Here is a 22,006-nt window from a genome sequence, read left to right as displayed (position 1 = left end):
CAGGAACTTCAACTCAGAATATCTGTCATGTGACTGTGGGCTGCACTGGATCCCAGGCTTCTTTCGCAGCAGCTCAGCTCGACTGGGGGATGAAACCCTGTGTGCCTATCCAAGAAGCCTGCGGGGGAAACCCCTACGAGGACTTCGGGAAAGCCAGTTGAGCTGTGGTGAGGATTTGCTCACTTTCGGTGTGATGTGGGCCAGTCTCAGACGTTGTCTTCTCCATCGTGCCAGAAGGCCCTTTGGACCTGCACACCCTGACGCTGCTGCCTTCCCAGCGTCAGGTGGTCTTCAAAGGGGATCGGCTGCCGTTCCACTGTACTGCCGCTCTGGTGGACAAAGTCAGCGCTTTGCACTGGCATCACAATGGTCAGCTAGTGACCTCTGACCCTGAGAAGGGTGTCCAGTTGGAGAGCAATGCCGTGCATGATTGCACCTTCATTACCAGGTGAAGAAACTGCAACAGGTGCTTTCAGACCACGTTTTCCATGACAATGTGCACTGAAATCTGTCATATGTGTGTATCTTTAATACCCAGTGAACTTATTCTATTCAACGTACATGTGGAGGCCAGTGGAGAGTGGGAGTGTGTGGTTACAACCGGGAGAGGAAACACATCTCGCTCTGTTGAAATAGTGGTGCTAGAGAACAGCGCCTCCTTCTGCCCAGAGGATAAAGTTGTTAACAACCGAGGGGAGTTCAGGTAACTCACAGTTGCATCTACTAATGCTGAATGTTTAAATGTGCGTTGTTCACATTCTTCTCCGGGTGCAAACTCCAGGTGGCCAAGAACTCTGGCAGGCATCACCTCCCACCAGTACTGCCTGCAGCTGCGTTACCCCTCCCTGTCTGTAGAGGGGGACGTGGAGCAGAAAAAGGCCTCTCGCCTGTGTGACCGCTTTGGAAAGTGGCAGGAGGGCAACTACACCAACTGTCACTACACGAATGGCATCACCCGTGTCCTGCATACCTTCATCCTGGTCAGTGAGGCTGCCGTGTGTGCTCAATGTGTCCTGCGTGTTAAATATCAAACTCCAATTTGTTTTCCAAACACTTGTATTGCAGAGGCCCATCAATACATCAAATGCTGTCACTTTGGCCCACCAAGTGCGCACATACACCCTGGAGGCTGCGGGCTTCACCGACTCGGTGGACGTGCTCTATGTTGCGCAGATGATGGAGAAGTTTATGGAATATGTCAGACAGCTGCAAGAGGTTGGAAATCGTCATTACACGCACAGAGCTTTTGCAAAGATGACGGTTGTTATGACTAACACCGTCACATCTAATTTGACTTTTTTTTTTTTTAAATCTGATTCTCATTTAGTTTATAGCAGAATATAACTGAACTGCAAAGTCAGAAGAGGGCATACAGTTGCTAGATTACTTTAGCTCATATTTTACATTCAATTTGGCAAAAGGTCTCATCTCAATTTACCCACAAATCTACTTAGTGTGAAATCTGAGCCTGTTTTATTTGAACAAAGCTATTCTGTTGTGTAAATGGCATCAGGTTAATTGTGTCTTCTGTCATCTAGGCAAGGCAAGGCAAATTTATTTATATAGTTCATCTCATACACAGGGTAACTCAATGCGCTTTACATGGTTAAAAGCATTTAGAAACAAAGAGCTATGTAAACACACACAAAAATATTACAGAAAAATAAAAGACAGCATAAAAGCATTTGACTTCTGTTGGCAACTTATTCAATTTGTGTTTAGCATAATAGCGTAATGCTGCTTCACCACGTTTGCTTTGGGCTCTGTGCTCCACTATCTGACCTGAGTCTGCAGATCTCAGAGCCTGACTGGGGTTTACATTCCATTAACATTTCTTGAATGTATTTCCGACCCAAACCATTCCACCAATCTCGTGGAAGGGCATTTCATTATACTGCCTGTCTCGCAGATAGATGAACAAAGACGAATTCAGTAAATGGGTCATAATTTTCTGACCACGTAAGTGAAATTGGATAATTGGCACACCTGATGCGCTCTCGCAGCGCACTAATGTGTCGCAGCACAGTGACTGTGAATGCGAGTCATGTGTCTCCATATCTGTATTTGCTCCAGTTGTCAGAGGTGTTGGTAGAGATGGGCAGTAACCTGATGCAGGTGGATGACCAAATCCTTGCTGTGGCCCAGAGAGAGAAGAGAGCCTGCAGCTCCATAGTGGGCTCCTTGGAGTCTCTGGCCTGGCCTCAGCTGCACAGCCACGCTCAGGACTTCTCCATGGTAGGAACTCTTATCTGAACTTTATTATTTTTTTAAAATCTCATTCTAACTTTGTTTAACAGACTAGAACCCATTTCAGACATGAGTCTCTAGTTCCGTTTTTTTGATTTGTACAGGTGTCAAGGAACATTGTTATGGAAGCCCACTTGATTCGACCAGCCCACTTCACTGGCATAACCTGCACCGCGTATGAGCGCCGTGATGTCTCGACAGCCACTCTGGGAATGGAAATGCCAGAGTTCACACGTGAACAACAACTTCGTTTTCGCTGCAGCACAGGCTCCCATAACACATCTCTGAACGATTTTCCGCTCAAGGTGAGCTTTAAGCATCATCTGTGTGTATTTATTCCAATGCTTGTGAATTTAATGCTTGTTTTGTTTTCTTACTCCAGAGTTCAGTAGCCGTGGCCTCTGTGACTCTCCCTGCTACTTTGTTTCCTTCTGATGCGCCTGCAGACTGCAAGCTGCAGTTTGTGGCCTTCCGAACTGGAAGCTTTTTCCCTCTGACTGGGAATTCAAGCAACAGTGCGGGACACTCCCGAAGGCGCAGTGTCAACACTCCAGTCATCTATGTGGGCCTTGGTGAGGAAGAATGAACATTGAATGAATTATTGTCTTTCAACTAGTTAAACTCGACGGGTTACCCATCCCAGTGCATTTCTCTTGACACACAGAAAAATTCCATCAGTGTTCCACATGGATAAATCCATTGGTTTCCCTCCTCTGTGACACAGATGGCTGCACTATGTGGAACCACTCAGAGCCTGTCTGGGTCTCACTCCGCCACTTGTCACCTGGTAGTGATGCCGTGGCGGCCCAGTGGAGTCCGAAGACGCTGAACAAACATGGAGGCTGGAGCCCGGAGGGATGCCAGCTCGTCCACAGTGACAGCAGCACCTCCACGATGCGCTGCTCTCTGCTTAGCAACTATGCTGTGCTGCAGGCAGGACGATACACACTGACCCTGCACATGCTAACGAGACCGTCATTTGACTTTACATTTGTGATCTAGGAGGTGCCAGACTTCCCCAACTCTTCCCAAATCTCCGCGCGGGTGCTCCACCCTGTGGTGTATGCCTGTACTGCACTGCTCCTCCTTTGCCTCTTCACCATCATCATCACCCACATACTACACCACAGGTACTTCATGTCGTGGCATACACAGTACATGCGGTACCTTCAATTTTACGACACACTTTCTGGTGCTATTAAATGAAATAAAATGCTGTTGCGTTAGATACAAATGAACAATTGCAAATGTATACGTTTTCTATTTCCCGCAACAGTTCCATTCACATTTCAAGAAAAAGCTGGCATACATTACTGAATACGTGCTTCCACATCGCCATGACAACAGCCATCTACGCAGGAGGCATAAGCCTGACCAGCTACCCAGTTGTTTGTCAAGCAGTAAGTTTTTTTTACGATTCAATTCTCTAATGTTCTTACTAGTAATGTGTCATACAACAGGTGGGCATCGCCCTGCACTACTCCTCGCTGTCAACCCTGCTGTGGATCGGCGTGAGTGCCAGGGTCATCTACAAAGAAGCTATGTGGAGAATGCCGCCGCCAGCAGAAGGGGATTCTTCTGTTCCGCCTACTCAGCGACCGATGCTCAGGTCAGAGCAAGAACTCACCGTCACCTCCTCTTGTTCCATAAGGTTGTTGTTAGCTGTCAATACGGTTTATGTTTTAGACAGATGCAGATGTTCTCGTGCCCGACCACCCACACTGTGCAGCATTAAAGGCATCACTGTGCCCAACAACCAAAGTCCCTCTGTTTTTTAGGAAACCTTGAAGGCTTTCTGTAAAGACACATAAAGCAATAAGACCAGACGTAGGCGAGAAGAATGTATGAATGCAGCATAACAGGGCAGAGGGGGTCGCTGTAAATCTGGATGGAGATTCAGGGGGTGCACTGTCTTCCCAAATAATCCCTTGTGTTTGTCCTCTCCCTGGCCTCGTCTTGCCCCTGTGATCCCACAGGAAAGATCATACACGGCGCTGCTCCTCCGAAGCCTCTTTGTTGCCCACTCAGATATATTGCACCATTCCGCAATAAAATTGCTGCCTTACTGACCTCAGTCCGCTCGGAAAATAAAGGATCACACAGCTCTATTCATATTACAGCCGGGGACAGATATGACACAGACTTGCATACGTTAAAAATGTCACAGCCAAAGGTCAAACAGATGTGTTTTAACTCTCATTCAAGGTTCTATTTGATTGCTGGTGGAGTTCCTCTCATCATTTGCGGGATCACTGCAGCTGTCAATGTCAGTAACTACGGAGACAACAGCCCTTAGTGAGTACTGGACTTCTTCGTCGTTGAGCCGACCCCTTTGACTTTGTTATTACGTTTCGCGGCAAAGTGAATAATTCACAATGATGTCCTTGTTCTGCATTGACCCTTCACGGATTCTTTACTGCCTCTTGCAGCTGCTGGCTGGTGTGGCGCCCCAGTCTGGGGGCTTTCTTTGTCCCAGCGGGCTTAGTGGTGTTGGTGACCTGGATCTACTTCCTGTGCACTGTGTTCTGCCTGAGGCAGCGTACAACCAAAGAATGCACAGGAACCGCACCGTCTTCTCCTGTGACTGAGAGCCAGCCTGCGCTGGCAGGAAGCATCAGCCTTCTGTCTACAGACTCAGTTGTGGGTCCTTTAAATGCCAATGTGGCGTCAGAGGACCAGTACTCGCTAAAGACACAGTTTTTAATTTTGGTGGTCACCCACTTCCTGTTTGTGGTGCTGTGGTGTTGTGGGGCCATGGCAGTGTTCCTGACTGGGCACGCCAGCTTGTTGTTTAGTTCTCTTTATGGAATGGCGGCTATAGCCCTGGGGGTGTTCCTGGTGGTGCACCACTTCTTCCGACGAGCAGATGTGCAGGCCTCGTGGCTGCCGTGCTGCCCGGGTCACAGCGGCACCCGGGACGCGTCTACCTACGCGCACACCTGCACGACAAGAAGCAGAGCGCAAACCTCGGAGCAGGGGTCCCAACTTTTCATCAACTGCCATCAGCCCGGTGACTCGCACAACTCTCCGTCGACTCGCTCGTCATCCACGCCGAGCGGCATCAGCAGTGTCGGACCCGGGCCCTGCAAGCTCACCAACCTGCTGCAGGTGGCGCAAGACACTCCGAGCAACACCTCACGGGCTGCTGCCAGTATCAACACTGGCACCAGCACTGACAATGTCACCAAGCCATCAAATAATATTTTTCCCAGCATTAACTCTTCAGTTCCAGTGCATCCTCAGAGAAGGAAAGTAAATAGCAGGACTAAACAAGGCGGTAGCCAGTATCACCATCGGGGCGATGGCAGAGGTCACTACCGTCTCAAAGCTTTAAGGACAGCAGGAGGCGGGGGCAGCCTCGGAGCTTTGGGTCCCACGAGCTCGGAGCACCTCAGCTCATCACACGTGGGCCATAAACAAGCCACCAGTGAGAACGGGAGCATTCATCACAGCCTCCCCGAGAGCCACGCGGGCCCGCTGTCAAACGGAAAGCGTGTCGGTCAGTCAGTGGCCACCAGCCCTTCGGAGGGCAGCGACGGGGGGAGCAGCGGCAGTCGCAAACCCTACCCTCTCCTCCCGTCTGTGGCCAGCAGGGTGGCCATGAACGGCGCGCACAGACGATGCATCAGCAGAGACAATCTGAAACTCGCGGCTGCTGCAGAGCGGGAAGCTAAGCGCTGTTCTTACCCTTTGAACAGCATCACCACGACCGTGCCGGGGGCCGCAGCGCCAAATGGCGCCCTGAAGAACTCGGTTCTAGAGCTGGACCGCGACTTGAGCGGCACCGATCACTCCCAAAGTTCTGTGGGAGTGAAGAGCAGTTTGTGGAAGAGCGAAACCACTGTGTAATCTGTACTTGTACATGAACTTCAGTGTTACCCTGACAGCTTTTTTCATGAGAACACTATGTTTTGAATGGCTCTTGATTATTTCCATATAATTTAAGACAGATCCAGGACCCCAAACTGCTACTTTTGTTTCAGTGGCAAAGCAGTTGATGTAAAACGGTAAAAATTTAGACAAGTAGGGGAAAAAAAGGATATTTGTATTTTATTCAACTGATAATAGTGCAGGATTGTGCATATATGAGGTGTATGAGGATTTAAGTTTAATAAGAGATTTATTATTTTAGTTTTGATTTGTCTATGCATTTCAGGAGACTGTTCGATTTCATAGTACACAGCTTTATGCAATTCCTTTCATGGTCATGTTTTCTTCAATTACTTTTTTGCATGTGCAGTGTGTGTGCGTGTGTGTGTGTGTGCGTGTGCGTTGCTGTACATAATCCATTGTCAAAAAGAAGAATGTGAGATTTCTGAATACAGTGTGGAAATAATTTTTTAGCATTATGGATTCCCATCAGAACTCCTTGTAATAAAATCCAATTGTGGAGGATGTACATATGATTAACATACAGCATACGTGTGCGTTTGTGCATGTCTGTCAAGTATAATCCATTCCTGTAGCATTTGGCAATCAAACGTTAGGAGACCACTGTAAACCAGTATTTTTTTTTTTTAACGTTTGCATTTTATTCAGCTATTAAGGAAGTTGTATGAACAGGAACTTGGCCTTCCGCTATGGATCTTATTGTAACCATGTTTTGTCATTGTTCAAAGGAAGTCTTTGTGAAATCCAGAGAACAATACACCAAATGTTACAACATCCTAGTATGCACACACATTTAGTAACCAGCTTTCATTCTGACATCAGCAGACGCTGATCCTGCAAGAGAAATTACTGAAAATAATCAGCGTGTTTCGTGAAAGTTACACAGACAGGTACTTTTACAGAAACATAGTTTAATCGGTGCTTTGTTGATTTAATTTGTAATTCCGAGAAGCAGGATATTCTCCACCCACGGCCTTTTGTGAGGAGAACTGAAATGTTGTCCCCACAATGATTTGTGGTGAATGCACTGTGTCATGTGGCAGATTAAAAAGCACCAGTTTCTGGGTTTCAAAATGTATACGTTATAATCTGAAGGCGAACAACAAAACAAAACAACAACAAAAAAACCTCCCAAATAAGGTGTGTTTTTCAGTTATTATCATTAGCTAATTTAGCATCTTGTGTTACTCCGTTCACGTTAGTAAAGCGATGGGAAAATGTTGTTTTGATAGCATAAAAGTCAAGCCAACACTAATTCGCTCATAAAGAAAAATGTGACATAATATTAAAAAAATAATAATCTCAGTAAGAACTTTATGTATCTTATTAAAAGAGGGAAGCTATTTTGTGTAGATTTAAGTTTAAATACACAATGTGAGTCATTTTGCCACCAACTTTCCACCATGACATCAGACATTAAAAAAAAAAAAAAAAAGCCTTCTATGTCATTTGACTAAGGCAGACTGATTAAAAAAAAAAAAGATGAGTTTAGCCTTCTTGTCTAAGCCACTTTGAATGTGCAATGTGTCAGTCTAAAAGAAGATTGTAACATGACAAAAATTGCCTCCAAGGGAAATGGAATGCTACTTGTAAGTTACATTGGTACGGGTAAGTTGATTGAAAAATAGAGGCGGTGCATGGTAGTTAGCATGATAACTTAGGCAGCGGCTAATTAACTGACTTTTCTGTCTGAAAATGTCCTCTACAAACACCATGATGGAGGTTCTGTTCCCAGCCCGCAAGGCCCTGGCCCCGTTGTTTGCTACTCAAACATTATGGCATTGTCTTTACTGTAACATAAATCAAACCAAATTAGTCGGCGCAGTATGTCAATATTTTAGTCAACTCAAAACATCTCAATAGTGAGTACATTATGACCTTGTCGAAAATGTGTCATGCTATCAACCATGCAGGGACGTCATGCAATCCCATTCATTTCTACTCTGACGTCTTTGTTTAAGTGGCAACCCCCGTGACGGCAACAGAGACAATGACTTTCTTAGTCACTGGACATCTGGTGACGTACTATTTTCTTTTTCTTTTCTTTTTTTTTTTGTCTTACTCGCCTCCGTATTTGCAAACTGATTCCCGACCAGAGTCCTAACTCTTTGGTTACAGTTGACTGACTGTTTACGCCCCTCGTCATCACGGTCCAATCAGTGAATTGTAAGAAATATTGACAGCTCCATCTAGCCAATCAGGTGGCCGTGTGTACAGTACCATTGGGTATCATAAACATCAGGGAGGTAAGCGTTTTAATTTTCTGCAACGCGCGTTAAAGGAGCTGTCTGTGGTATTCGTATGAAAGCTTCTTCTTATAGTTATACACTGCGCTTATATTTTATTCTGTCGTCTATGTACGCAGCCAGAGGCTTAAAATGTAGCGTTACGAGGAAGAGGTGGGCGTACTTCCACACCAACCTGAGCTTCCTGAACCGAAGCCGAGCTCGGTAACTCAAAACCTGCAGTTGTAACTTACCAGAGGACGTCGAAGGTAACAGCGACGCCAGACCGGCCGCCCTTCCTCAACCATTCGGGGAAGCTTTCGGTCACGACTCCGTCGATCGCCGCGATGTCTCTGGTCGATCAGAGCCAGCAGTCGTTCCCCACCAGCGTGCAGGTAACGGTGCACCAGGCTCGGAACCTTCGCCCGAAGGGGAAGAATGGCACCAACGACGCCTACGCCATCATCCAGGTGGCCAAAGACAAGTTTTCCACATCGGTGGCCGAGAAGAGCACCGCACCGATGTGGAAAGAGGAGGCTTCGTTCGGCCTGCCGCTCTTCCACCCGGGGAACGTCGACCGCTGCACGCTGTACGTCGTTGTCATGCACCGAGTCCAGGCCGGACTCGACAAGTTCCTGGGCCAAGCCGTCGTCAACCTCGTGGAACTGCACGAAAACAAGGCTCGCCAAAGGCCAGAGTAAGCACTCTTCGTCTCATAACGCATCTTGGCACCATCCAAGTAGATTTGTTTACCCTGGGGGTTTGAAGGGGCGCAAAGATGGCCACTGGCACCAGTGGAGCAGGGAGACAAAACTCAAGGTTAAAAGGAAATCATTGTTGGTCGAGTTCATCAAGTGGATTTTTACTTTTCACCAATTTTATTGACGCTGATGACTGATATTTAATGCAGACATATCATTAGTTTAGTATTGTGACACAGTGGTCACCTTTTGACCATGTGACCCATTTGTTTACTGTCAATTAATCAGTAAAAAAAAAAAAGAAGAGAGAAACAAATGCATAGAAAAACCCTACATTTATAGTTACTATTACTAAGTTAACATTTTCCTCCTGCATTTTAAGAACATGCACATTTGCTTCGTTGAAGACTTGAAATTGCACATAGGTGTGATGGTTCTTTGTCTGTTTGTGTGACCAGCCCAGGGTGTACCCTGCCTCTGCCAAAGCCAGCTGGGATAGCTTCCAGCTCGCCCGTGACCCTAATGATGATAAGAGATGTAGAAAATGGATGTACTGAACATTGATCTTTGGGAGCGTTGTAGTGTTGCACTGCTAACTAGTTCAATTCCAGTTGAAGGCCTCAAAGGGACTTTGTATGTGTTCGTGTTTTTTGTAACAGTAAAGTGAAAAGCGTCCCAAAGCTTTTAATTCCTTGCTGCAATGAACCATTCTCATTGCAGTGTGTGATCTTTGTAATGATTTTGGTGCGTCGCAGACCCACCCTGGAATCCACGTTTCACATTGCTGCTGTCAATTCTGCACATTCCTGGGAGCCATTAGCTCAGTGCTGTGTGCGCTCACACCCTGATGTCTTGGATGACAATGTTGCTTAAATGAAGCTTTGGTGTAACATTTAGACAAGCACCCTCTCGTGTGAATATATTCTAAAGGTAAAGGTTTAATGTAGAGAGAGAACCATTCCCAATTTTGAAATGGTTGTTTGTAAAGGCGAATTCTCTTGGATACTGCACTCATATCTTGTGTTTGCACATGACCTTTTTACACTTTGCTGGGAAAGTTCAGTCCTTGCCCTTTCCCTGTTCATGGCTCAATTGTTTCTCTCTCCTCGAGTGCGCCACTCGCTTTGTTTTGAGTAAGGAACAGCATGCGGGATGGCTACTGGATTTTTTCACCTTGCGGCCGACCGTATTCGATTACTCCGCTACTTCCGTGACATGCTGATGCAGGGTTTGTGAATACCAACTATTCCAGATGAAAAAGCTTTGCAGTTACCTCTAAGAATCCACTATGGTTGACTGATCATTTGTTTTTTAATTTTAATGTTTTTTATTTTTTTATTCCATTGGGCAATTATATTGGCTTAAGAATAGGAGACAAACTGGCATATCGAGTTATCACCTTATCCTTTTCAGCAATAATAATAATTATTAAAAAAAAAACATAACCCAATTCAGATGAGTGCCAAATTGTGCAACTTATTGGACTTCAGACCTACTGTACTTGCTACTTGTGACACATGACATTGGCGGTTTGTTTCAAAACAGTAAAAGTGCAAATACACTTTTCATACATTTCATTTACTGGAGGGTTGGCATTGCATGAATAAAACAACCTATTGTTTGTCATTTGGCACCGAAAATAAATCTTCTCAGCAGTTACCAGATGGAACCTGACTTGCAGGAATGGCGAACGCATGCTTGAGATGCATGGCTCGCTAAGAACATCGTGTTAATGAACACCCAGTCAGTCAGCTGATGTAACAATTCATTGTCTCTTTAAGCCAATTTAGGGCACGCCATGCTGACGTTGACACAGGCAAGATGCCTCCAAGTAACAGCAGGCAATTTCCTGATAAACTTGACAGGAGCTTAGTTTTTGGCCGCAAATAGTCCGCCTTTCCATGATGTATCAGAGAACGAAGGGAGGCGGGATGACGCCTGCGTGTTGGGGAATTCTGCAATCTGTTCTTGTCAGGCCTGTGCAGGCGTCATCACAATCTAATATTGTGATTACAGGATATTGTGCTGCCGTGGAGTGGCGCACACAGTTTGTGGTAATATCCTGCTGGGTTCTTTCTGTGTAAAAAGCAAAGGCGGATAAATGACATATCTACTGTTAAAGCTCTGATGAGGCAATTTTTGAGAGATTGCTGTGTAAGAAATGCAAAGGCTGATTCCAAGGCCCCAGCGTCTCATATTTCTAACTGGAACTTAGGGCTGGGCGATTAATAACTTTTATCGACTAAATTGAGTTTGTAAGATATATATTTTTTTTCTTGAAATCTTTTTGTTAAGCGTCTTTCATAGTTTAATTAACGTCCCCACTGATGTGCACTGCCCACTTTAACAACATGGCTGCAAACAGAGAGGCGCTAGTTTACAAAGCAGAGTGTTGCACACTGCGCTTTCTGGTTGCCCCTCTAGTGATTATTTCTCAAAAAAATAGCAACTTTATCGGTATTTCCCGCTAAGAAACAGACAACATGAGCGCCGAGCTGTTTGATTTTCACATTGTTTTCTGGATGACAACAAACATTTTACTTAACGGCTTCCCGGCCAAATATCATTTAAAAGTGGAAATGCTCTAAAAAGCATGGGAAAAAAGAAGAGTTCTTAACCTGGACTTAAAAACATGCACACTTGGGGCTGACGTCACTTCTGTTGGCAACTTATTCCATTTGTGTGCTGCTTCACTATGTTTGCTTTGGACTCTGTGCTCCACTATTTGACCTGAGTCTGTCGATCTCAGAGCCCTACTGGGTTTATATTCCATTAGCATTTCATTCATGTATTCAGGACTTAAACTGTTTAGTGATTTATAGACCAGTAGCAGAACTTTGAAATATATTCTAAAGCTGACAGGAAGCCAGTGTAAAGACTTTAGAATTGGAGCTTTAAGAGCTTTAGAAAACTCGCCTGACTGAAGTGAGCAATTGATTATTTGCTGCAAATCAGCTAGCACAGACTTCGCAATAGCTTTGAAAAAGTCAGATGGTATTGAGTCAAGACAGCTCGTTGTTGGGTTCAGCTGCTGAACCGTTTTCTCTCCAGTTTTTTGGTCAACTGTATCAAATTTTGACATGGTAATAGAGTTTTTCCTGGGTGGCTTCAGATGTAGTATAATTATATCGTTTTGCTGATTTGTGCTAATATTTAAGCTGATGGATTGTATTTTTCTTACAAAAATAAGAAAATTCATTGTGTGTAAATAACATACGAATAACTTTGTGGTTGTCAAAGATTCCTCATTGTCTTATATGTGTTGCATTTCAGGTGTACCTAATGAAGTGTCCAGTGAGTGTAAATGGAACTATTTTTTTTCCCTTGTTTTGAGACATGTCGGAGAGTCTTGTTTGACTTGGCCTAGTGCACAGGGCGGAATATGGGAAACGCTCTTGAATTAGCGTAACCTTCATGACATTATACTCAGAGGAATGCTGATTCATTCCCAAGCTTGTCTCCTGATTTGTTATGTTTACAATAAAGAGCACCACGAGAGGTCTCTGACAGCAAATTGACTAATGCAGCGGTTAACTCCCCATGAACTGCAGATAACACCACAAATTCACAGGCATAAAGAATTTTTTTTTTCCCAATGATTACATTAAAGGCTAACAAATTGACCAGAGTGAGAACTTGTTTTAGTGAAAGGTGTTTTTGCTTTTCATCAAACAAGCTCTAAAGCAACAGGCCTATCATTATGTCTGTGGCTATTATAACACGTATAAGTACTTAAATTGTACCAATGAAAGTCAAAGCTAGTTGGTGTAATAGCTTTTGTTTTTTTTAAACAAGATTCCCTCCAGGTCCAGAACACTCCTCCCTCTCCCTTCAGAAAATAAGTGATGATCCTTAATAACAGAGAAAACACGGGCGGGGAGGCACCAAACAGTCGCAATTGCCTTTGACAATAGAGACTGCAACAAGCTGAGTAATATATTCCACACCTTTCAATCTTTGCAACTGTCACAAAGAATCAATCCAGTAGGGGTTGTGTTTGTGTTGATTTTGCAGGAATCTCTACACCTTGATTGAATACATTAATTGCACATTACACATACGTCAGACATGCACGTGTTATGTGTGCTGCAATCAGTCCACGAGTTGAAATTTATCTGTACACGCGTAAAAACTAAAAATGACCGAGTGATATTTTTGGCTGATGTCAATCGTGCCATTTTCTGCTTTAAATCAACCCTCACCCTTCAAGCTAGTTGCTCTCATTGACTGAGGGTTATTGACATCTACATCAATTAGTCAACATCATCACGCCACAATAATCATAATGCCACTTATATTTCAAACACATCTGAAAATGAGAAATGAGGCACTCCCATGAGTTGTTTTTGTATTCTTAATAATATCTACACCGGGGGTCGGCAACCCACAGCACTCGAGCCGCATGCGGCTCTTTAGCGCTGCCCTAGTGGCTCCCTGGAGCTTTTTAAAAAATGTATGAAAATGAAAAAAAGATGGGGGGGAGGAAAATATATTTTTTGTTTTAATGTGGTTTCTGTTGGAGGACAAACATGACAAACATTCCCAACGTTTTCCAATGCTATAAAAATGTTTGCAATAAATATTAAATTTCAACATATCTGTCAACGAAAATTTCCGCCATAGCCTGCGACGCGCGCTTCTTTGAGCTCGGTGCGGCAAGTGGCTGTCGCAAACAAACCGGCGGGTGTGTGATGGGCCATGGATCGCAAAAGGAAAAAGAGAAAGATAGCTGAGGTGAACAGTGCGGACAGTTTGCCTGCATGTCTGCTTTGTAATGAGAAGTTGTCAAATAACAAAAAGAGTCATGTGGAAAGACATTTCCAGGGAAGGCATGCTTAGCTGTCCTTGTTGAACTCATTCCCGGGAGTAAATCAAGCTGACCTCCAAATGCAAATGGGCGATATAGCTGACAAAGATTTATGGGTGCCCAAATTCAAAAGTCTGACAGCCGAGCAGAGCAGAGGATTGTACATTGTTTTATTTTATTAATCTGTATGAAACTGGCTTATTTTCGTAGTACTTACCTTTTCAAAAGGCTGTTTTATAATTGCGAGCTGCGTTTTATTACACTCTGTTGCCCAGATAAGGGGGAAAAGAGAAGAGGATTGTTTCTATTATTGAGGATTGAAGAGGACTGCATTTTATTTCCATGGGGAGGTCTGAAATTACAGGAGGCGTGTTCCATTTTGTTCTTTTGAATCCTCAAAATAAAAATGACATTAAAAAAAAATCAGTTTTCTTTATTATATTTCTAGAATTTCATCAATGCAACGTTAAGTTAAACTTAAAACACCATCGTACAGTAGAGTAGTCCCGTGGTGCGTCATTCTCTCCAGGAAGCGTTGCAGAAATAATAAACATTTAATCATCAATGCTCCTTGTCATTTGGATAGTAGGCAAATATAGACACTTACAGCATGTTACCTTAATTATAAGGCTTTTCATTTTTTTGCGGCTCCAGACAGATTTTTTTTTTTTTTTTTTTTTTTTGGGGGTCGAATATGGCTCTTCCAACATTTTGGGTTGCCGACCCCTGATCTACACTCACTGGCCACAACCAAGCTCGTTTGATGAAATCCAACGCTGGTGCTGTGAAAATCGGCCCTGAGACAGAGAGGTTTTAAAATGTACATTTTTGTCTGAGGCTGTACCTGCCTACCTAACCCAAGCACCCATCCGATTGCTGTCTTTTTTAATCTTTAATCTTGTGTTACATAAAGAAATAAGGTTGAAGTAATTTATAGTATTTTTAAGTAATGGTTTACCTTCTCTGTCATTCTCAGTTGGTTCCCGTTAGTGGACAAGAGCGGAAAAGCGGACAAGTTGCGAGGCGACGTGCTGCTCGGCATCACCTTCATGAGGAACAACATGTCAGCGAGCATGGTGGACCTTTCTATGCACGACAAGCCTCGTTCCCGCATCTCCAAGTTCAAAGACAAAGTCCGCCTGAAGAAAAAGGACAGCTTCTCGGACTCTGGCTCTGCTATGAGCCAGGTCCTGACAGACAGCGAGGGAGACCACGATTCGCTCTCCCCCAACCAAACTGCAAAGGAGAAGAAAAAAAACAAGCTCAAGAACCTCTTTGCACCTAAATCCAACTTGCAGCGGAACACCTCACAGTCCATGTCGACTTTAGTGAGTCTTCCTAGGAAGAACTCATCCCTTAGCGGCAGCCGCTCATCTGGCATCAATGTAGAAACTCCTGAAGGTATACAGTTTCTTTCTGTGTAGAAATAGTTGGCTTCTTAATAACTGTTTGATATGGTGCTTTTCCACTGCACCATACTGACTTAGCTATACAGGTTAATTGTACTTTTTTCCATATTGAAGAGCAGTTAATTTTTCACTATACTGTATATCGCTGGCATGGATAGATGAAAAAAAGATACATTTGTGTTAAATACGGCCAGCATGGTAGACAACTGGTTCGCACATCTGCCTCACAGTTCTGGGGACCGGGGTTCAAATCCCGTCCCCGCCTGGGTGGAGTTTGCATGTTCTCCCCGTGCCTGGGTGGGTTTCCTCCCACATCCCCAAAACATGCGTGGTAGGTTGCTTGAAGACTCTAAATTGCCCGTCGGTGTGAATGTGAGTGCGAATGGTTATTTGTTTCTATGTGCCCTGCGATTGGCTGGCGACCGGTTCAGGGTGTCCCCCGCCTCCCGCCCGAAGATAGCTTGGATAGGCTCCAGCACGCCCGTGGCCCGCGTGAGGAGAAGCGGTAAAGAAAATGGATGGATGGATGGATGGATGTTAAATAAGTGATCATTTTAATACCAAGAAGTGAAATTTGATAATTTTCCACAGTGGGTGTAGTCACTATTCTAATGAATTACAACAATGGAGTCTTGTATTTACTTCACGCCATGTGTGCTGCACGATAAGGAGACTATTTTCACGTGCACAGCGAAGTTGAGACTGGCGTATACTACTGACCCGTAGTGAGCGACCATTGGTGGTTTGCGTCACCCATCAGCAGGCTTAGAACCTCAGCCTTACCAATTCCTAGATGAAGTAGTACCTGATTATGCTAATTTGTCAGTAGTGAGTCAACCCAAATAGGTACCGTGGAGTGGACAAGGGACATTAGTGCAATTCAAATAATCATGTAAGCAATAACCTCACATCATCCCCTTCTCTTCTTCCGTAGTCAAGAAGAAATTCAAATTTCTTGGACACAAGCGCAGCGGTAGCTCTGACAGCAAGATGTCTCTGGGTCCATTATCGTTACTGGGCCGCTCCAAGCACAGCAACAGTGACATAAACAACCCCAGCGTTAACGGCAGACATGTGAATGCAGACGAGACAGATGCCAGGAGCGGCTCTACTCTCAGTCTGAACAGCTCCGGCCAAGGTTCTATGGAGAATGTACAACAACACGCCACCAGTGTCTTGCCAGACAGGCACACGCCAGGGCCTTTGTTTAGGTCCGAGACTAGAGATAGGCTTGTGATGGAACAGCAGCGTCGACAAGAGGAAGAGGAAAGAAGGCAGATTGAAGCTATGAGATTGCAGGAGGAAGAGGAGAGGCTTAAGAAATTGCAGGAGGATGAATATGACAGGAACAGGCGCTTTCTTGAAGATGAGGCGAGAAGAGAGAAACACTGGGAGGAAGAGGAAGAAGAACACAGAAGGCTGGAAGCAACAGAGGATGAGGAGCGCCGTAAACTGGAGGAGGTGACTCAAAAAAACGAAGAGCAGAAAAGTCAGGAGGAGGCTTCCATGAGCGAAAGGCTCTCATCTCTGTTTGGAATCATACGAAGGAAGGAGGGAAAAAAGGAGGAGGCACTGCAACACCCCGAAGAAGGGACCACACAAGCTTCTCACTATGACGTGAGAGATCAGCAAGTCTTGAGGGCCACCAATTCGTTTGAGAATGTTTCGCTGAGCTCGAGCACTCAATTTAACAGCAGTGAAAGTCCAGCCGATGAGCAGAAATCCAGTCTTAACCCACAAACCTCGTCGGCCATGCTCTTCCTAAACCGCACCGCAAGAGTGTCCACAGTTAAACCGAGGTAGGCCTTCTCTTTTATTTAAAATTTGTTTTTTTAAATGATCAAAAGAGTTGTTCTGTTCGAAAGTCTGCAATGCAGTTTTATTTTGACGTTGCTTGTGGGCACATTCTTCTTTTGCTTTGAAATTCATTAGCTTTGCTGTTATGTGCATTTTACCTCTTGGCTGAGCCCACAGATTTTTACAGAACAAATGGGAACTTTACTTTCAATAAATCTTGAGCACATCTTGCAGTAAAATGCACATAACAGTTTGACATGCACATGAAAGTATCTTAACATTCTTCACACAGTCTCTTCACAAAGACGCATTTCCACCTACGGTCTGTTTGACATTGACTCACACTGGTGACTCTTGGACTACCTTTAGTATTCCACCCAACAGTTGATAGACTTGTTTGGCCAGACTGCTCTGCTGTATGATGAGAATAAGGGCGTGTCAGTTTTTGTAAAGGTGTTGTGGAACAGGTTGTGGAAACCGCTTGTAGAAGTCGTTAAAGTGTGACTTGTAATGTGGATGTCTTGGGTGTGTGATTTTCCTTTTTCCCTTTTCTTAATTTTTTGCTTTACATTTGGACCTTGGTGGCAATTTCCGTTGGCTTTGGGTCATCATGGTGAGCAAACTGCACTCGTGTTTGTAAATGATGTTGCATTTTGTGTTCGATGATGGACTGTGGCTTTGAAGGGTGAAATTGGTTTGCGTTTAGTTAAAATCAACTAAGTTTGGAAAGTGTTTTACGTTCCAATTGAATTGGGTTTACGAAAACTGAAAGGGAATAATGACGCTTACACCCAAACAATTATTTCACAATTTAAAATAGAAACATCTAGAAGGCATTGTTTCTGTAGCTTGTCTGTGGGTTTTAAACGGTGTATTTGCTAAAAGGCATGTACAATAATAATGATTACAGTTCACATGTATGCTCAGTGGTATTATGTAGGTATTAAATAGGGGTTTCATAAACAATCACAGTAGTTGCACAATGTTTGACAAATCATTTTTGTCATAAAAATGTGCTGACCTGATAGCTGCAAGCTAATTCGGTGATGGGGTTATACGCTGGTGGACGCAACTCTGGGTTATTTGATGGTTTCACTGATTTGTAGGCCTTTGTTTTCACTTCTTGGCAGATTGAGTCATTCTCTGGAATCTGAATCCTCTGAGCACCTGCAATCTGAATACTCTGAGCCTCAAACCTCCAGTGCTCCAGTGGACCAGCAGTGGTCTTCCCCAGGCGCCTCTGAATCTACCCTCCCTAGTGTACCGTATGACTCTCCCGATACTTTCTCCTACCTTCATTCATCATTGGCTCCCCTCAGATTAAGGGAAACTCCGCCTGGTTCCCCTTGTAAAAGTCTGCCTGCTTCTCCTCTTAAAAGTCTGCCTGGTTCTCCTTGTCAAAGTCCGCCTGGTTCTCCTCTTAAAAGTCTGCCTGGTTCTCCTTGTCAAAGTCTGCCTGGTTCCCCTTCTAACAGCATAGACGTTTCATCTTCACCCACAATGGCTGATAAAATGGCAAGAGCCCCCTTGCCACCGTTGTATCCCATATATGAGGCCCACACTGGCGGAACCCAAGAGGTGCAAAGCTCAAGCCACACAAATGGATCTCAGCAAGACAAAAAACTCTCTCTTCCACTTCCTGATTATGAAACCCTATTTCCCCAGAAGAGACATGGGGTACAGGGGACCACTCGATGGGATCATATCATTGCTGAAGTCAATCAAAGACGCATGGACAGTACACCAGAACTTACAGGTCCAGAGATGAGTGTGGATGGTCCAGAGGACCTAGGCGAGACTAGACCTTCATTTTCAGGGGAGAGCCCTGTTGTGGGATATTTTCAAACGCATCAGCAGGAAAACAGACGTCGGTCGTCCAAAAAAGTGGCAGCCCCTCCTCCACCTATGCAAGTGTCAACTATGCACAGCCAGTCAATGTCAGATTCCGGTCAAAGAGAGAGCCAGAACTTCGGCTGGGTCGATGAGTCTCTCACAAGGTCTCTTCCCTCAGTAACCGCAGGAATGCTAAATATGAACAAAACTACAAGTGAGAGTCTCCAAGAGATCTCTCTAGATGAATCAAAGAATGCTTTGCAACAGTCCTTTCTACCAGCACGTGGGACCATATCAACTAGCCAAATGGACTGGGATTCGGGAACGCCTGCTGAGCAGACAAAACATCCAGAGACTTCTGACATCCACGTTCCCACTGCGAGACCGAGACAAAGGTCGGTCATTAAAGAGCCAACGGAACAAGAGTATTTTGGAGCCACACCAGCTTTTGCTGATCTGCACATGAGCGGCAACATCCAAAAAACACCCAGTTTCAGTATGAGCGAAATGGACAAAAATGGCAAACAGGGGACGGAAGGTAATTCTGAGTTTCAACCATATCCCAGCACGGACCTTCTTTCTAGATATATGGAGGTGCCAGAAAAACCACCCAGAACATCAGAGGACCTTTATTCCAGGGTACTACAAACGGAACAAAAACCTGAAAACTCTGGAATGACGGGAGATGATCTCGATCAAATTTTCAATGACGAGAAACCGGTTGATCCCTTCTCAAGTTTGAATGGCTATGAGACAAGCAAAATGGAGGATGAATTCAGGCAAATCAGTCCAGTTTTCCAAAGACAAAATTCATCGAGACGACTGTCGTCACCTCCTTCGAGAAGTAACTCACAGAAGGCTTTAAAGTTTCACCAAGAATCTTCGGATGAAGAAAAAACTACTAGAACTCAAAGGGATGATGTCATTGAGTCCATCACACAAAGGCATCCAGCTGATGGGAAGGCACAAGTCCATCATTTTGAGGGAGAAGATCCATTTGGAAGTGACCCTTTTGCAACTTCAGAGCCCCTCCCCGTTGTAATGGAGGAACCGTCCTCAAAAGGAGAAGTTGTTTCTGTGAGAAAGAAACCCAAGAGAGCGTTGTTGCCCCCCTCTGAGTCTCAGTTTGTCAGTCCTCAGATTAGCAATGGCGATGGCCTTTCCTCCACTTTATCCAGGTGAGACTTAAAAAATGTTTGCATCACAATGTGATTGCAGCTGCTATTTGGACAAAAAAATCTTTGGTCTTTGGTTTTTCCTTGGTTGGGATTGTTGGTTTTCTTGGTGAATTCAGGCTTGGACTTGGAAGATGATTAAAACCTAAGCAAAGACTCAACTATGTTGTGTAACTCACTTTTAAACACACTGACTTGACGTGCCCAGTTTGCAACAAACATGCTTCAGTCCTTGTCGAATTGCTTAATACTGTATATTGTTGTTAAGAAAATACATTTCCTTGCAGGCCTCATCCAGTGAAGCCTGTAATGCACCCTATTGAAAGTCAGCATCACACCAGCACTTCGGCACTGAAAGACATGCATGTTCAGAACGGCACAGCTGGAAAGGTTAAGGTACTGTGGCATGAATATAAAATATACATGTGGACCAAAACACAATGACACTTTTGATACTCTCGCGGCGACCCCATTGTAAAAAGCCTCCAGTTGAAACAGTAGAGACTTTTTGGATCAGATTGTTGAAGTTATTCCTCTTTTGAGTCGCTGTCAAATTTTCTCAAGGGACAATTCAAAAAGCTCTGAACACATCATTGCACTTGACACAGGTGGCGGGCATGGCTGACAGCGGACCATTCACTCAGCTGACCCATGAAGAGTTGATCACACTGGTGGTGCGGCAGCAAGCGGATCTGTCCAAGAAAGACTGCAAAATCGGCGAGCTTGAGGCGTACATAGACAACCTGTTAGTGCGTGTCATAGAGGAGAAGCCCGCCATCCTGCAGGCCATGAGCACTACCGAGCCAGTGTGAGGTAACGGCTAAGAGAAGACGAGCCCAGTACGCGTAATGGCCCACTAATGTTTTTCTTGACTGTGTGTGTGTACTGAGACACATCCTAATTGAGGTTTAATATCATATGCACTTTGTGGAGTAATATTCAGGTTCCTTTAAGAATGCTGGAAATTGTCTCTGGTTGATAAACGAGCAATTAAATGTGTATATAAATCAATGGATTTGTTTGGACACAGGTACTGGCGTGTGCTTTAAAAACGCTTTAAATTGTTTTATTTGAAATCTTCGTGATGTATTTACAATACTTGAGACGTGGGTTGTGCGTTATTTCATCTTTCTTTTTTTTCCCCACTGTACCCAAACTGTATATGTGGCTCAATCATTCCAAATGTATTCCCCATAATGTACATACATTTTATGAGAGTATTTTCCAAAAATATAATTTATAAATTAATACCTCATCAACCGATGATCACTGATTTTCCCTCCACTGAGCTGTTTTATTTTTCTCTTATCTGCTGCTTTGCCGTATCTTTGCGAGATGCTGTGCCTTTTTTCTTTTTTTTTTTTTTTTTTTTTTTTTTTTTTAGATCAAGAAAACCAGCATTAAGCAAGCGCCTAATGCCACCTGTATACTTGCAATTACCTGAGTCCTATGAGCCGATGCAGTGACGTTTGAGAACGCGAAGAAATAACACGGAGCCAAACTCCCATTAATGAAGGAAGTCTGTGATAATCAGAGACTACAATAAAAGGCTCGCTGTTCTTCAACTAGCCTCGTCTGAAGTGGAAGCCCATATGAATGATGAGCACACCGTATTTGCCTTTATTTTTACCATATACCTTTTGCAGAAATTCTTGCAATATTGCTGTTATGAATGTAGAGACATGTTGACGTCTCATTTGAGGAACTCATTTTTTGCTACCTCTCTTTCTGTGTGGGCCGAGCACTGAAACAGTAAAGAATGTCCCCAGATGCCTCATGGATTACAGCTCAAATAACGCTCCTGACGACATATATGACAGAGGTCATGAATTGTGGTTTCATTTTAAATAAAGACACTCAGTTTTGTCCAAATGCAAACTGGTTTTATTTCAATTAAATACACTTTCACTCAACAACCTGT

At 44.2% G+C, this 22,006-nt stretch overlaps 2 protein-coding genes across 4 annotated transcripts in view; both read left to right on the top strand.

Moving 5' to 3' along the window:
* Positions 1-6,657, top strand: part of adgra2 (adhesion G protein-coupled receptor A2) — a 41,167-nt gene extending 34,510 nt beyond the window's left edge. Inside the window, exons 6-19 of one of the 2 annotated variants that reach the window (XM_061768513.1) lie at positions 4-167; positions 238-448; positions 539-703; positions 782-980; positions 1,066-1,215; positions 2,074-2,235; positions 2,352-2,552; positions 2,630-2,819; positions 2,972-3,180; positions 3,250-3,377; positions 3,524-3,647; positions 3,708-3,856; positions 4,453-4,542; positions 4,677-6,657. In XM_061768513.1, the coding sequence (XP_061624497.1) occupies positions 4-167; positions 238-448; positions 539-703; positions 782-980; positions 1,066-1,215; positions 2,074-2,235; positions 2,352-2,552; positions 2,630-2,819; positions 2,972-3,180; positions 3,250-3,377; positions 3,524-3,647; positions 3,708-3,856; positions 4,453-4,542; positions 4,677-6,096 (3,562 nt within the window). In that variant the 3' untranslated portion in view covers positions 6,097-6,657. Of the gene's footprint in view, positions 1-3; positions 168-234; positions 449-538; positions 704-781; positions 981-1,065; positions 1,216-2,073; positions 2,236-2,351; positions 2,553-2,629; positions 2,820-2,971; positions 3,181-3,249; positions 3,378-3,523; positions 3,648-3,707; positions 3,857-4,452; positions 4,543-4,676 lie in introns of both variants that reach the window. The other variant, XM_061768512.1, reaches the window with a different exon arrangement.
* A 1,726-nt stretch (positions 6,658-8,383) lies between these two features.
* On the top strand, positions 8,384-21,957 carry rab11fip1a (RAB11 family interacting protein 1 (class I) a). Of its 2 annotated transcripts, XM_061768509.1 has the most exons (6): positions 8,384-9,060; positions 14,848-15,272; positions 16,215-17,079; positions 18,208-20,088; positions 20,373-20,481; positions 20,694-21,957. In XM_061768509.1, the coding sequence occupies exons 1-6, from the start codon at positions 8,711-8,713 to the stop codon at positions 20,895-20,897; spliced, it is 3,834 nt and encodes a 1,277-aa protein (XP_061624493.1). In that variant the 5' UTR covers positions 8,384-8,710; the 3' UTR covers positions 20,898-21,957. The 2 variants fall into 2 exon arrangements, with proteins under 2 accessions (XP_061624493.1, XP_061624494.1); XM_061768510.1 differs by lacking the exon at positions 18,208-20,088 and having other exon boundaries at positions 8,385-9,060.
* The last annotated feature ends 49 nt before the right edge of the window (positions 21,958-22,006 follow it).

Source organism: Phyllopteryx taeniolatus, chromosome 3, assembly GCF_024500385.1.
Source record: "Phyllopteryx taeniolatus isolate TA_2022b chromosome 3, UOR_Ptae_1.2, whole genome shotgun sequence".
Lineage (NCBI taxonomy): Eukaryota > Metazoa > Chordata > Actinopteri > Syngnathiformes > Syngnathidae > Phyllopteryx > Phyllopteryx taeniolatus.
The sequence above is the reverse complement of the archived record's forward strand: the minus strand, read 5'-3'. Positions and strand labels throughout refer to the sequence as shown.